General features: G+C 36.5%; 1 protein-coding gene across 2 annotated transcripts in view; it reads left to right on the top strand.

Moving 5' to 3' along the window:
* The window catches only part of LOC132557630 (innexin unc-9-like), a 106727-nt gene extending 93994 nt beyond the window's left edge, over window positions 1–12733 (top strand). For both annotated transcript variants that reach the window (XM_060222138.1, XM_060222137.1), the window contains exon 2: window positions 11078–12733. In XM_060222138.1, coding sequence (XP_060078121.1) covers window positions 11079–12296 — 1218 coding nt within the window. In that variant the 5' untranslated portion in view covers window position 11078 and the 3' untranslated portion in view covers window positions 12297–12733. The remainder of the gene's footprint in view (window positions 1–11077) is intronic.
* Window positions 12734–17188: the final 4455 nt, after the last annotated feature.

Raw genomic sequence — 17188 nt, 5'->3', positions numbered from 1 at the left:
CGAAAAGTGGGATGGTTCAGAATTTTTTTATATATGAAAATTGCTAGCAAAAGTATTGAATCATCGGACAAGGCCACCTCCCAGTCTAGATATTTCTTTCCACCAGTATTGGTTGTGCGGTTGCCACAGTCTAATTGTTAAATGCTCTTCACACTTATACCTTCTGTATATTATTTACTGTCATGGCTGACAGTACACGGACTTAATGATATTAGATATAACAAATTAGTAAAACAACAAGCCAATGCTTTCCAAGCCTAGGTCAATGGTAGACCTATAACAAACCGTTACAGATTACTTATTTGAGTGTGAGCTTGTAATGTATTCTACTGATCAACACTTGTATAGAGTGCAGCATAGGTATATATGTTCAAGATTCTGCAGTATTTTTCCATCACACTGCAGGCATGGTCACAAAGTTGATATGCTAAGATTTCAATATCTGCCTAATATTTCGGAAGATAAAGAAAACGGAGATAACAAAATTGTAAACAAATGATTAGGATAATCTTTATATGATCTAGTTTTATTATGATTAATATCATTTAAGGGCAGTCTCCCTATGTATACCTGTGAGTGCGTGTGTTTAAGGAAGGCTGCGATATATTAGTGTAAGCCTCCTTTTGTTTTGCGGACTGAAGCCGACATTAAAGTGTTTTTGCATACTGAAACATGCTGCGGAAGGCTCCAAGCTGGAAATCCCACCGGTCACTTGATACTGACAAAGGGCGCACCAGCCGTTCTCTAGATACACAGTATTACGTATCACAAATGGCGCACTAGCTGTTCTCTAGATACCCAGTATTACGTTTCACAAAGGGCGCACCAGCTGTTCTCTAAATACATAGTATTACGTATCACAAATGGCGCACCAGCCGTTCTCTAGATACACAGTATTACGTATCACAAAGGGCGCACCAGCCGTTCTCTAGATACATAGTATTACGTATCACAAAGGGCGCACCAGCCGTTCTCTAGATACATAGTATTACGTATCAGAAAGGGCGCACCAGCCGTTCTCTAGATACACAGTATTACGTATCACAAAGGGCGCACCAGCTGTTCTCTAGATACACAGTATTACGTATCACAAAGGGCGCACCAGCCGTTCTCTAGATACATAGTATTACGTATCACAAAGGGCGCACCAGCCGTTCTCTAGATACATAGTATTACGTATCAGAAAGGGCGCACCAGCTGTTCTCTAGATACATAGTATTACGTATCAAAAAGGGCGCAGCAGCCGTCTCTAGATACATAGTTTTACGTATCACAAAGGGCGCACCAGCCGTTCTCTAGATACATAGTATTACGTATCAAAAAGGGCGCACCAGCTGTTCTCTAGATACATAGTATTACGAATCACAAAGGGCGCACCAGCCGTTCGCTAGATACACAGTATTACGTATCACAAAGGGCGCACCAGCTGTTCTCTAGATACACAGTATTACGTATCACAAAGGGCGCACCAGCCGTTCTCTAGATACATAGTATTACGTATCACAAATGGCGCACCAGCCGTTCTCTAGATACACAGTATTACGTATCAAAAAGGGCGCACCAGCCGTCTCTAGATACAAAGTTTTACGTATCACAAAGGGCGCACCAGCCGTTCTCTAGATACACAGTATTACATATCACAAAGGGCTCACCAGCCGTTCTCTAGATACATAGTATTACGTATCACAAAAGGCGCATCAGCTATTCTCTAGATACATAGTATTACGTATCACAAAGGGCGCACCAGCTGTTCTCTAAATACATAGTATTACGTATCACAAAGGGCGCACCAGCCGTTCTCTAGATACACAGTATTACGTATCACAAAGGGCGCACCAGCCGTTCTCTAGATACCTAGTATTACGTATCACAAAGGGCGCACCAGCCGTTCTCTAGATACATAGTATTACGTATCAGAAAGGGCGCACCAGCTGTTCTCTAGATACATAGTATTACAAAGGGCGCACCAGCCGTATCACAAACGTATCACAAAGGCGCACCAGCCGTTCTCTAGATACCCAGTATTACGTATCACAAAGGGCGTACCAGCCGTTCTCTAGATACACAGTATTACGTATCACAAATGGCGCACCAGCCGTTCTCTAGATACATAGTATTACGTATCACAAAGGGCGCACCAGCCGTTCTCTAGATACATAGTATTACGTATCAAAAAGGGCGCAGCAGCCGTCTCTAGATACATAGTTTTACGTATCACAAAGGGCGCACCAGCCGTTCTCTAGATACATAGTATTACGTATCACAAAGGGCGCACCAGCCGTTCTCTAGATACATAGTATTACGTATCACAAATGGCGCACCAGTCGTTCTCTAGATACACAGTATTACGTATCACAAAGGGCGCACCAGGTTCTCTAGATACACAGTATTACGTTACAAAAATCTCGGAGCAGACGTCTCTAGTTAGATAGTTTTACGTATCACAAAGGGCGCACCAGCCGTTCTCTAGATACATAGTATTACGTATCACAAAGGGCGCACCAGCCGTTCTCTAGATACGTATCACAAAGGGCGCACCAGCTGTTCTCTAGATACACAGTATTACGTATCACAAATGGCGCACCAGCCGTTCTCTAGATACCCAGTATTACGTATCACAAAGGGCGCACCAGCCGTTCTCTAGATACATAGTATTACGTATCACAAATGGCGCACCAGCCGTTCTCTAGATACACAGTATTACGTATCACAAAGGTCGCACCAGCCGTTCTCTAGATACCCAGTATTACGTATCACAAAGGGCGTACCAGCCGTTCTCTAGATACACAGTATTACGTATCACAAATGGCGCACCAGCCGTTCTCTAGATACATAGTATTACGTATCACAAAGGGCGCACCAGCCGTTCTCTAGATACATAGTATTACGTATCAAAAAGGGCGCAGCAGCCGTCTCTAGATACATAGTTTTACGTATCACAAAGGGCGCACCAGCCGTTCTCTAGATACATAGTATTACGTATCACAAATGGCGCACCAGCCGTTCTCTAGATACACAGTATTACGTATCACAAAGGGCGCACCAGCCGTTCTCTAGATACACAGTATTACGTATCAAAAAGGGCGCAGCAGCCGTCTCTAGATACATAGTTTTACGTATCACAAATGGCGCACCAGCCGTTCTCTAGATACATAGTATTACGTATCACAAATGGCGCACCAGTCGTTCTCTAGATACACAGTATTACGTATCACAAAGGGCGCACCAGCCGTTCTCTAGATACACAGTATTACGTATCAAAAAGGGCGCAGTAGCCGTCTCTAGATACATAGTTTTACGTATCACAAAGGGCGCACCAGCCGTTCTCTAGATACATAGTATTACGTATCACAAAGGGCGCACCAGCCGTTCTCTAGATACACAGTATTACGTATCACAAAGGGCGCACCAGCCGTTCTCTAGATACACAGTATTACGTATCAAAAAGGGCGCAGTAGCCGTCTCTAGATACATAGTTTTACGTATCACAAAGGGCGCACCAGCCGTTCTCTAGATACATAGTATTACGTATCACAAAGGGCGCACCAGCCGTTCTCTAGATACACAGTATTACGTATCACAAAGGGCGCACCAGCCGTTCTCTAGATACACAGTATTACGTATCAAAAAGGGCGCAGCAGCCGTTCTCTAGATACATAGTTTTACGTATCACAAAGGGCGCACCAGCCGTTCTCTAGATACATAGTATTACGTATCAAAAAGGGCGCAGCAGCCGTCTCTAGATACATAGTATTACGTATCAAAAAGGGGCGCAGCAGCCGTCTCTAGATACATAGTATTACGTATCAAAAAGGGGCGCAGCAGCCGTCTCTAGATACATAGTATTACGTATCAAAAAGGGCGAGAGATAACTTAGTTAAGAGAAATACAGTTTTAGTTGCTTCTCTAGAAAACTGAACAACCAAAAATATTTTTGAACTTAACTATTTCAAATTGAATTAGTTAATTTAACCGTTTGTGTATGCTTTATTTCCTTTTGACTTTAATGAAAAAAAATTCTGTTTATCGAATAAAAATATCTTTCGTAAAAGCAGATTTGTAATGTTACGTTACATATTTTACGTGATGCGTATCTGGTAGTTGTCATTACATTAAGAACTGACGTCATACTTCTGAAAGCATGCCAAATGATATTACATACGATCGAAATGATCCGTTAATATCATTTGCTAAAATTGCAGTGAAAACTTAACATAATTTGATTTTCATACAAGTGGTATTTGATATTTGTAAACCACTAAGGATCCAGCATCTTCTTTACAGTGTTTTTGTATCATAACTTAAGATAAATACAGTATTCCATTAAGATATGGATTTGAAAACTTTGAGGATGCATCCAGAGGCTGTTGGTTGCTTGTAGTCTATGAACACACATACTTCACGGCAGTGATAACATCATAGCGTGGGGTCGTGCAGAAGGGCGTATATTGGTTTGGTCTCGGTAGGAAATGCTCGCTTGATGATGATGTAAGACCTCAAAATACACCACATTGAGTAGACTAGAAAATAATTGTTAACGAAATATCATATCTGATTTGAATTAAATACTAACATAACTTTTTCCAGATAACACTTTGCAGTTTCTGATTAAGAACGATCTAGGGTATAAAACATTTGCCCCCTTCCCAACTCAAGGAAAGTGAAAACCGCAATACAAGTTCAAATCTTTTAGAAGATACATAGTACTTAAAACTGTTAAATAACACTAATACGAGAATATCTATTTTGGCAGGCAATGCTGGTATTGTGATTTTTCGTTAAAGGCGTATGATTTAGCAAAGGAGGTCACAAAAGGAAATCTTATGTGTGCAACTTGTTTGTTAAAGCATGATGTATTTTAAAATGGTTTATTGAAAACAAACTTTAAAAAGGAATCTTTTTCTTTTTTACGGAGAAATTAAGAGGATGGGGATGTTATCTCATGGCTATTCTTTAAACTTGAATGTATATGTCCACGAACTGTTATAAGTAGTATACGTTGAGTTAATTAGCTATAATTATCCACCAACTCAATTGTCCACGAATCAGTTATAAAAAAGCAAAAATAAGGAAAGTATCAACGAAATTGTTCCTAAAGAAAAGATATGGATGAACAGTAGTCGATATACTGTACTCTTATATAACATGATAAAGTACAATAAGCACGGGCAGAATCTACGACAGTAAACTGATCAGACCCAAGGCTTATCTAAACACGACCATAAATGGTAAATGTAAGTTCAATAGATGTTACACCATTGTCCATCCATTTGTTGGGCTTCGTCACCTTTCGGAGTGGCTTATACTTCAGTAGGATGGTTGTATGGGTTTACAAGTATGTTATCAAGCCCAGTTTAGTATGCATGTGTAATAGTGGTTCACATTTGTATCAGTTATACACACTTGTAGATCGGGCTTATATACTAGACGGTAGAACTAGTTACATGGATAGGAGTGGTTCACTCTGTACCAAGAAGTTTTTATATTCTGTGTACAAGTATGAACGGTGATATTACTTTAAGAAATTTTTTTATGCTCGTAGGAGTGTTATTTTCATATATGCATGAAAGTGTAGCTTTTTTGGTATACACGTGCAGGAATGTTATATCTTATTGTAGGAGTGGTGTACGTCAAGGAACGATGTGTATACATAGATAAAAATAAAATAAATGTGTAGAAGACTTGTTTCACGTATGGAGTGGTTTATGCACGTGTAGGAGTGTTGATTGAGTGAGCTATATACGTAGTCAAGTATTGGTTGGTTTAGGAACCAATGTATATCCATGTTTTTATACGCCTACCTATGAAACCAGTGATGCAATATATCTACAAATTGCACATTTGTGTAGAATAATATCAAAACCTGATACAGACCTTACATGTCTAAAGTACAGTTAGAATTCAGTTTTCTGTTTTGTAAATCACCAAAAAATTTTGATATTCTATATGCCTTCGGACTAAAATAAATATTCTTTGTTGGATGAAATATATCTTACAGTTCTCATTGAGTGCGGGATACGAGAGGGTTTTTTTATTGAATTAAATTTGACTCTTTTGTGTCATTTCAAATATAAAAATCCCCAATCGGCCATCCAGCCTTCCTGTAATTATGCATTTCCGTTGCAAATGTGTCTAAAGCATCAGACTTATTACCAAGGTTATGTCAATGTAACATACTCGTGTTTGTCTGTAGACTGCTTTATCACAATACCTCCTCAATGAACTAACTGTCCAAGTAACAGAGATGAAAGTAATGATGTTTGTCTTACTGAAAGAATCGCCTTAAGGATAATAAGTTTTATAAACCTTCAACATGTTGTAAGGATTGCTGCCGCATACTGTACCAATGATAAGAAAACATAGCGCTTGATTCAAGATCTAAACAAAGGACCTATGTTTCTTTAAACATCCACATCCTGCACATGTCTGGAACTGAATCAAAGCCTCTGTGTATCATAAGTTAACACTCAAACATCGCCTAATCTTATCTAGAATTGACATATCGACCACAAACAAGGCAGCATGCATGTCATTTTCTATATCCATAAAACGCATGAATGAGAGCACATTATGTATTATAAAAGTTTGGTAAATTTCGACCAATATTCAAGAGTATGGCGTATGTAAAGTAAATCTGTTTCATGTATATCTTGTCAGAACACCATTCAAACGATTCTCATTCAACTTCCACAACGACTCAAAATAAAAAAGAGAGAATGAGGAAAACGATAAACAACAGACCCATTCAAAAGTTCAGGTCAAAAACCTCGGTGTCTTTGGATGTGAGGGGTACAGAGGCCAGTTTTATACTGAAATCAGCTATACGGACAATTGTCTGGACATCGAAACTCTCAGATAGTTACAGGAAAGATTTTTAACGGAATAGAATTTCTCCAAATATTTAAACAATGTCTAGCCAAGTCAGACGTGTTATATAGGTGTGGAGATTAATAATTCAACATGGCGTGTTTCCTGAAATATATTTTCTGAAAGAATACCATAATATGTGGCAGCTCTCATTCTTCCCTTTTGACGTGATTGACATACATATAAGGCGATGCGTGATCGTTTTCCTAGCCAATAGATATTTCTATGTGTATCTGTTAAATATTTATTTTCCTTTTCATCATTCACTGGGATGCTGGCACATCCGGAAAGAACCGATATTAAATATACAATGGATGAACACAAAGAGAATCAATAGGAATCGTTGAGTTATGTAGAATATTCAAGATCGGATTTTTTTTTAATTTTCGGGAAACAACAATACCAGAATGATCAAAAAGTGCAATTATCACAATAACATTTTAGCGCATTTATTTCACAAGAAAAAAGCATCGCTGAATTAAGATTACCGACAAAATGATCACGTTTATAGCATGTCATGGTCGTTGAATATTGGCTCTTTAAAATGCAATCGTAGCAAGTGTCCAAAACAGTGAGAATTTATACAAACTATTTGAATACAGGTTTTCAGAGACAGAAAACAGATATAAACAAAACAGGAGTTGTTTGATTCTATCGCTTTAAATAGGAATTTTATTTTGGGTTTAATCACCGCCACAATGTAATCCGATGAATAAGTGATCATTAAACAGCCAACACATGCTATAAACATAAAGAAATCTCATGGAACAACACGACAAAAACAAAGCACCTTTATCTTCCGTGTGGTGTTAGGCAATTTAGCAACTGTCCGCAATATAGCTGATGGTGTCCCTGACTTCAAGCTTGGGTTAGCTTCTGGCACTGCACTTTATTTATCAGCGTACGGATTTCTGTGTCTAGACCAAAGGCTTATTTTACCAACACCAGCAATTATGGAAATTCTCTGAGAAAATAACAATTATGATAATGATCGTCCGCAGGGTTAGAGCTTCCAGACGACTGAAACTGATACCGTCGTTAGCCTACGGACCTTGTATCTTTAAACGTTAAATGGCATAGCAGGTTATCCGTTAACTTTTGCCGATGATGTAATGCTCTTTTAGTCGATATTTCAATCGACTATTGAATGATTTAAGAACTGGTGTTTTCTACGCTTCATATTTCCAGTAAAGAACCCATTACAAAAACGTAATGCTGTAAACGATACGACGCATGCGTCGATATGGACAATCATACTTCAGGCAGTATGTAATACCTGATCAATTCAAATGTAAGGTTGTTGGTTTTTGTTGTTGTTGTTTTTTTGTTTTTTTGTTTTTTTTTTTTTTTTTGGGGGGGGGGGGGTTGGGGGGGGTGACTTGGTGGCCTGTTCCAATTACGGGCTGTACTCTTAATCTGTCTATCATGTGACCGCACTCGTACGTAAAAACAAATGATTGACACCACAAGTGCTATGCAAATACGATTATGCTGTTTGCTTTAATTGCCGGAAAACTCTTCACACACATGCTCTTGGTTTTATGAAATTCATTCAAACCCTAACAGCTCTTGGAGGCTTCTGTCATATTTGAATTCTGCGATTGTGTCGAATGTTCGTTTTGATAACTTACTTTAAACATCGTCTGCAGTATTTTTTTTTTCATTTTTATCTACGAAGGGCGTTAGTATGCAATAGTATGATGTATCAGTAAACTACATATCCACTACAGATAAACACATTGTATAAACTTACACGAATCTGAAGCGACTGTGAAACCGGTACCGTGCTGACCAACAGTAACTACACTACAGCAGTATGTATGTGTCTAGGCCATTTTTGTAATTGCTTGAGAACTTTGTACATTAAGAGACCGTCAATAAATCAGTCTGTAGCTACATAAAATTTGCACGCCATCGTATGAATAAAAGGCTGATATAGTAACAACATTGCCGAAACGTTGTATCATGAAGGTAAAATCATCAACATTTACGAATTAAAGTATGATACAGTACAGCATTGCCTTGTAGAAGCCTTGTATCCTTAAGGTTAAATCATCAACATTTACAAGGTGATGTTGAAAATTGTACATTTTCCCAAAAATCAGAACTTAATATCCTCCCTCCTCATCCCCTCACTCTTTAAAAAATGCCATATTTGTGTATATATATCATAACATCGGAAATTTACACCTTACACCTAGTTGATGAAAGGTAGATCTAGTATAAAGGTCGTTCAATTTTACAATTTGAGTAAGCCCGATTCAGTATTAATGTGAGTGGTATATCACGCACGTGGCGATTGTAGTTTCCGTATGACTTTGAAATGCCTCTTAGAGATTATTTGCCGACTGTCAAACCTAACTTCATGTTCCTCTTTTATATGTCTAAGTCATCGGACTCGCGTGTTTGTGAATTTATAGAATTTCTATAGATTTATTTGCCGAGTAGAAGTTGTAAGCTTTTAATGATGCAGCTTAGTGTGCTTTCATATTGTAACTATCCTGTGCACACACGAAATATCCATTATTGTGATGACCTTGACAAGGTCGATTCTGGAAACAATAATTTTTGAATTATAACATATGCAAGTTAAAAGCAAGTTTTGTTTAATTCTGGTTTGTAAGTTCATGGAAAATCATGATATTTTTAACGAGAATACTATTTACATTGAAAAATATCATTCATGGAAATATATAACTGTGTTCATTCATTAGCCGATAGAAGATATTTTGATGATGTCAGCATTTACACTGACCGCGATCGAATTTTAATTGATATAATAAAATCATATTTTGTTATGAAATTTGCTTTTTAATTTGATTGCTAAGATATTATGGATTCCAACTGTAAGCGATGTTTAGAGTTTAAGCTAAGGCATGTTGTTATTTACAATATTCTGCTTTGAGTTATTGCCATTTAACTCACGCGGAATGCCGCTTGCTTTTTATTAATATTGATTAATATGTTTCCTATTTCTATTCGGGAATGTTAAGAGCGAAGGGCTTTTAGAGAGTGTTAGTACGACGCACATGTCTATAGAAAGCTTCTCTACCCTTATGCTATAAATCAGACACCTCTGCGTCCTTATACGACACACACAACAAACATATGTGCTCGGGGAAGTATTTCTTCGTTCATCTCCCGTCGTTTAAGATTTTACAACAACAAAGTAAAACAGTTCCAAAGGGTAATTTGACTTCTGACGGGGGCGTGTTTAATGTCACCACGCTGATATTATAGCAGGGCATTGCATACCTATACTTAAGTGAAGAAGAATTGATAGAAAATCTTTATCCCTCATTATCATTGAACATTGAAGAGAACAAAAGTGACCTGCAGAACGCATTGCGTCACAAAAATTAATATGTACCTATTCGTGTTTTGTATGAACTGAGGTGATACAGGGACGAATGCATCAGCTAAGATATGATCAAATGTGAGAGGAGTGGATGTGCTTACATTCATTAGTGCAAACATGTTGTACATAACATGCAATTGAAGAAAATTATTGAAAGGTTATTAGGGAGTAAATAAATAGATGGTATTAGAAAGAGGGACGGCGGGTCGAAAAGGAAGCAGGACAAGAAAAAGAAGGTTTGTGTGTGTGAAAGAGAGAGAGGATAGTAAGGAAAAAGTGGGAAACAAAGACAGACAAACAGATAGATAGACAAACAGACAGACAGACGGACTGACTGATAGACAGATTGAGAAAGTATTCTCCAATGTGTTTCGAACGCCATATAGGCGTTATACTGAGTAGTTGTACATTTATATATTACGGAAGAGCTATTAAAAACAAAGCGGCAGTTATAAATAAATGTATAAGATAATAAAATAAAGATAACATGTTTTGCTTTCCATTAGTATATTATGAAAATATACAATTAAAAAATATGAGACATTTTGTGATAAATAGCCGGTTTATTATTGAGATAATGTTGCTATAGACATCTATTGCTGTAGATGAATAGGACTAGATTAATTTCGCTTTTCCGTTGCAGTTTGTTTCAGTCACCTGTCTTTATTCAGCAACGACGTTTTTTTCCGAAACGTGAATAGTTATGGTTATCGAATGATTGAAATTGGTGAACAAAAGTGTTTTCGTTCAAAATGCTTCATAATATCCTCACGAACATATTTATCATTCTAATGCCCTGTACCTACCTTTGTCCCGAGGTTATTAATATATCCTATGTTTTGTATTTTTCAGGATGGACAGTATTATTGGTTCGGTCGGTCGGGTAGCTAACGTTAAGGTCCGAAACGATGACGACATTGTGGATCGTGTCAACCATTTCTATACGACAGGTATTTTCATAATCTTCACGGTAGTGGTCAGTGCCCGCCAATATGTGGGAGATCCTATCAGGTGTTGGTGTCCGGCTCAGTTCCCCAGCACCCACGTAGACTACACAAACAATATCTGTTGGATCTCCAACACCTATTACATCCCTATGAAGGACATTGTACCACCCATAGAGCAGCTGCACATGCGCAAAGAGAAAGAACTGAACTATTACCAATGGGTTCCGGTGATGCTTTTGGTACAAGCTTTGCTTTTTTATTGTCCTTGTATCATTTGGAGATTAATGAATGGGAACTCCGGAATAAACGTGGATCGGATTGTGAGTCTGGCTGGAGATGCACAATATGAAAGTCCAGACAATCGCATACGGACTATAAAGTATCTAGTCCGACATATGGACAGGTGCTTAGATAATCAAAGGGACACACGAGGATGGTGCTGTGTGACGTTACGTCATATCCTGTCTGCCAAATTATCTCTTATATGTGGCAGAAGGTATGGAAATTACCTTGTTGCTATATATCTGCTTATAAAGGCCTTATATATTGCAAATTGTATCGGTCAATTATTCATGCTCAATTCTTTCCTGGGGACGGATTATCATGTGTATGGATTTCAGGTCATGGAAGAACTCATTGACGGAAAGGAGTGGACAGCTTCTCATCGCTTTCCGCGAGTCACGCTGTGTGACTTCCAGATTCGACAAATTACAAATGTACAGCAGTATACCGTCCAATGTGTATTACCGATCAACTTGTTTAATGAGAAAATCTACATATTTATGTGGTTTTGGTTAGTATTTGTAGCCATTGTAACTTGTTACAGCTTCGCAAACTGGATCTGGCATATGATGTTTCCAACAACACGTATACAATATATCAGAAAATTTTTGAAACTGATGGACAGACTCGGTACAGGTCCGGACCGGAAGCTTGCTGGGCGTTTCGTTCTGGAATATCTAAGACATGACGGTGTTTTCACGTTGCGCTTGATAGGTAAAAACTCGAGTGACATCGTCGTCGCAGAAATTGTAGCCGGACTGTGGGACATGTACCGGAATAAAAAATCTATACAGATACGCTCCAATTTAAATGGACACGAGACAGAGGGCGAAGATGTATGACTATGTAACGGAGGGTCGCACGTTGTGCATGAGAGGGATTATGGGACAGTTTAAAGGAACAATACTCGACCCCCAAAGGGATATAACTCCAAAAGTAACATTCAGCCAAAATAATTGCTCCTTTTACAACGGAAAGGTATCATGTTTCGTCAGAAATGACCAGAAACTCTTACCATGTAATATTCAACTGATGTAACTATTCAAATACGTGTGTGATGGACCAGAACTTACTGTTGTGTGATTTTCGGAGATGAAGTGTCAGCAGACACATCTCGCAGAACAATCAGGTTGAATGGAATGCGAGGAATACCAACATACCCATTTTCTGCCTTTATTCAAATATCAACGCCAATGCCGTCCTATTAAGTGTCAAGGAAAACAATGCATGTGCGCCATGGTGTGTTTCTATAAATCAGTCTTTCAATCACGGAATCAAAAATAACAGTGACATGTTAGGCTTTTCGTTCAAAGTGATATCCACTTACGCAAATATACAAGTGTTCTGAAAGGCTGAACGGCATCTTGAGGCCTTTTGATCGCAAGTAAAAACTCGACTTCGGTTATTTTTCCCCACCTGAAATCCGGTCACTGATTGCTAGCCAGGATTAAGTTCAGTATTTTCGTGAAGACAACTCGAAATCGAAATATTTGACAAATGATTAATTTCATGGCCATAACCTGATGTTTAAAAAACGTCCAGATCGTAAGTTTTGAATGACTTTTCTAACCATGGTTGAAATCATTATGGTTAATTGTATGGCTAACTTGAACTAAACTCAAAAGCTTTGTTAGCTGCTTTGCTCACCCAATTAGGTGTTAACGTATACCCGCAAAGAATTAGCGTGAATTGTAGGAGGAATGAGCAAATTCCTGTCAAAGTAGTCTGATACCCGTTATATCGGTTTTCAATATCTCCCTCAAAAAACACTTGATACGTGGGTACTTATGACAATTGAACCCGTCCGTGCAAGCTATGCCACCAAATTGAATGAAGAACAATCGTACGTAGCTGTGTTGAATCGGAGTAATGCATAGATCCCTCTCATGACAAAATAGTGACTCTCCGTTGACCGAAATTTTCATCATATCATTCTTAGTGCTTTGACTGGTATGTCGAGGTCTGGAGTCTTGCAAAAGTACTTTTTATTGAATTTCATGATGAAATTAACGTTTTGGCAAAATAACATTTCGTGGACTTTCATAATACAATTAAAAGTGAACTGTAAGATGGAATTCAATTGACGATAAATGACATGTAAACATCCATGATAAAAACTTATACTTTCCTAATAAACAAGCAGAAAACATTTTAGAAATTCTTTAAATTTCTTTAAACTTTTAACGTTTCAGTTATTAGCATTTCATACACAAGATTTGGCTTCAAAAACACCAGTCATTAAGAATGTGAATTTATATACAGTTTCAACTGTCAGAGCAAAGAATTTTCAGACCTTGGTGTACCTTTTGCATTTTGTATATAATACATAAGCTAGTAGCATTGATAGGCTTTTTCGTATAGTCCTGTAAAATCTAGGAATACTAAGTCATGTGTATTCCATTGTATTCTGGTGTATTATATCGTATATTACGTTATACGACCGGAGACATCATACCAATGGCCTATGAACCATTAAGTATTTGTGAAAATGACCCGTGTTATGTGCCTGTGTGATGAAACATTGGAGGAGAATTGACAAAGCACAAGCCCAAATATGGAAATAGTAAAAAAAGCCAAAAGACATCAACAAGAAAACGGAACCTACGATTTCTTGTGCTATTTAATTGTTATACGAGTGTTAGGAATTTTAATGCTCTGTTTCAGAGCCAAAGAATGCGATGAAATCGATCAAAATAGTTTGTATGATCATCTTTGGCCAAAGAATATTCGCATGCTATACCTTCTTAATTTTTAACTGATCACAACAAAGATAAACATATTTTTTTCGACTTTTCTTCCCAATCTACTGATTTTTAAAAAAAATATGTATACGTTAAGCTTGTTTAACGAATATTTAGATAACACTCGGAAAATCCAGTAAGTCCACAACTTTATCGGTAAATGCAATGATTGATGTAAGGGAGCGAACACACCTTTTTAAAGAAAATATTGTCACTACTTTTCACATGTTGGTGTCCCTAATTTTCGGTGAGGAAAATACATCTTCAGATCCATGTAAACTGTCGGTTTGAATGCTATTGTAATAAAGGATAGTTTCTTCTTTTTTTCCATTTCAAAACATGAACGATTCCCTTTTCAATTTACAGTTAAAATAAAAAGTATTTTTTCGTTTACTATATCAATTTTGTTTCAGTCTTTAGCTCCTGGAGTGTGTCGTATAGAAATTAACCGGTTAGTTTCCAAGACAACAAAATTACCCAAACAAACTTACCAATACAATAGAGTTGTCGCAATTTTCCAAAGTTTTCACCCATAACCCATAACCCATAACAAATTTTTAAAAAAGATGATTTGTTTTCCTTGAATAAAGTCTGTATTTTGAACTGTTATCTTCGAGATGTTCAAAAGTTCAATCCTTACTGATGTAGTGGTACACGATACCAATAAGGAATAGTTACATGGTATTTAGAAAAAAATAAGATCTTCTCAACATTTTTGTACAGCAGAAGACCCTTACCTTTCCGGAACACCTGGTCTCTATACTTTTAAAAGATTTCCATGTAATTCTTTCTTTTCTGCCTGACATTATTTTTATATTAATTAAGAATATGTTCACGTGTCGTTATCATCTTTATTGAATTTGATTAAGTTTGAATTTAAAATGACATATTAATTCTCATCTCTTTATACTGATTTGGTATCTGCTATCTGCTTATCGACAGTAAAGATAACACTCGAATAGACCTTGACCTTGTAGATCTAGTTGGTGTTTGATAAATAACTTTGAATAATGTCATTTTATTTAAACATTTAAGAAATTGGAGAAATTATCATAGGACGTAGAGAAAATAACACAATTCAACGTTTCATACATAAATACATACAAAATTCATATTAATTTGATATGTTCTTTAGAAATAAACAATTGATAATAGAAATAAGCAATTGATAATAGAAATAAACAATTGATAATAGAAATAAACAATTGATAATAGAAATAAGCAATTGATAATAGAAATAAGCAATTGATAATAGAAATAAACAATTGATAATAGAAATAAGCAATTGATAATAGAAATAAACAATTGATAATAGAAATAAACAATTGATAATAGAAATAAGCAATTGATAATAGAAATAAGCAAGAAATAAACACAAATGATATCTCACGCTACTTGTGGTTATCTTAAATGCAAACGCAAATATAATTTCTGTTTAGATTATATTAAGTGTGATTTAAAAAAAAATGCGTTTTAGAATTCACTCTAAGGAACAAGGGATCCCAGGGGCCTATGGACATCGTGATAACTTATATACAACTCTATGCCAAATGGTGGATTCCGTTATCATTCCATGTTGTGAATGGTATGACGTGCGTTAGAGCGAATGAAAGTTTTTAAGTCGTCTAATTAGCATTAAAAATATTCACAACTTCACATATCAAATATGCAACTTTGATTAATATCAGTCGTTTGAAGATGTGTATAGCTGCATGCAAATTATATTATTGTAAAAAAAACGTTCTGATGTACATCATCTTTACCTTCGTTTGCTTGCCAACTGAAGTTACGTATGAAGGGACTTAACTCTTACCCGATCTCCGCGGAAGTTTTACTTCCGAGAAAAGTTGGTGTTCTGACAAATGTTGTCTTTTAAGTAATATTTAAGGTAGAAGTGCAATATCGACGATATAATTACTGATTAAAAAATCCGGAAATTATGGGTCGTTTTATTATAAAAAAGTTAGTATTAACGGAAAAGTCCCGTTTTACATTAAAAAAAATCATTATACATGTGTAATATATACTTATTCATTTGATTAGGCATTGTTGAAGAAAATAAATATCTAAATTTATCCTATTAATGACAAAAATACATATGATGAACGGAATAAATGAATTAAATGGCATCACATTCTTGTAATCTAAATAGTTCATTATCCAAAGAACTTTCTATATGAAGGTAGACTTGCCACATGTTGTATAGTGTATAGATAGATTTAGAATACAGCTGCCGTGTTAAATACATGCTAAAGTGTACCAAAAGAAAAACATATTAATACCAATAAAACAAAAAACAGCGGAAACACATCTTTGAAAAGCATCGATATGTATTTTTTTCTTTGTTTTTTCTCTCTCTCTCTGTTGTTTGATATCGCGACAGTATGTATTCGGTATCTCGACAGTATGTATCTGGTATCGCGACAGTATGTATCTGGTATCGCGACATTATCGCGACAGTATGTATCTGGTATCGCGACAGTATGTATTTGGTATCGCGACAGTAGGTATATGAGGATATCAGGGGATTTTTCTCCAGACGGTGCTGAGGTTATCGTGTTGTTACTATAAACGTTTCTGTTGTTTGTGATAGTTGTTAGTTAAAATATTAGTGTTTCGTGTTAGAATGATCCGTTTACACAAAGACTAGCTGTAATTCGAATCTTGTTAGTTATTGTTCTATTGAAAGAATGATTGAATTGGTTTATTTACTACTTGTTATTATTGCGTCTATTGTTACAATGTATTTTTTCACGTTGTCAGCTTTTTCTTTAAGCAATTTCTTACTCTTTTTGAGAAAGTTTCGATGTTACAGCAGATAATATTAATTGAACATTTTAGTGATGGATTGCTTTTATGTACTGTTCATTTTTTATTATGAAATTTTCAATTGTGAAATATGTGAGCTTAAAACACGCAGCTTCATAACGGACAATTTCAGGAGATAAATATAATCTTATCGTGCCACTATCATACTAAACGACTGCAATTCT

This window comes from Ylistrum balloti, unplaced genomic scaffold (genome assembly GCF_031769215.1).
Source record: "Ylistrum balloti isolate Yb309-2 unplaced genomic scaffold, AGI_CSIRO_Ybal_v1 Utg370702, whole genome shotgun sequence".
NCBI classification, from domain to species: Eukaryota; Metazoa; Mollusca; class Bivalvia; order Pectinida; family Pectinidae; genus Ylistrum; species Ylistrum balloti.
This window is presented reverse-complemented; position numbering and strand designations above follow the sequence as displayed.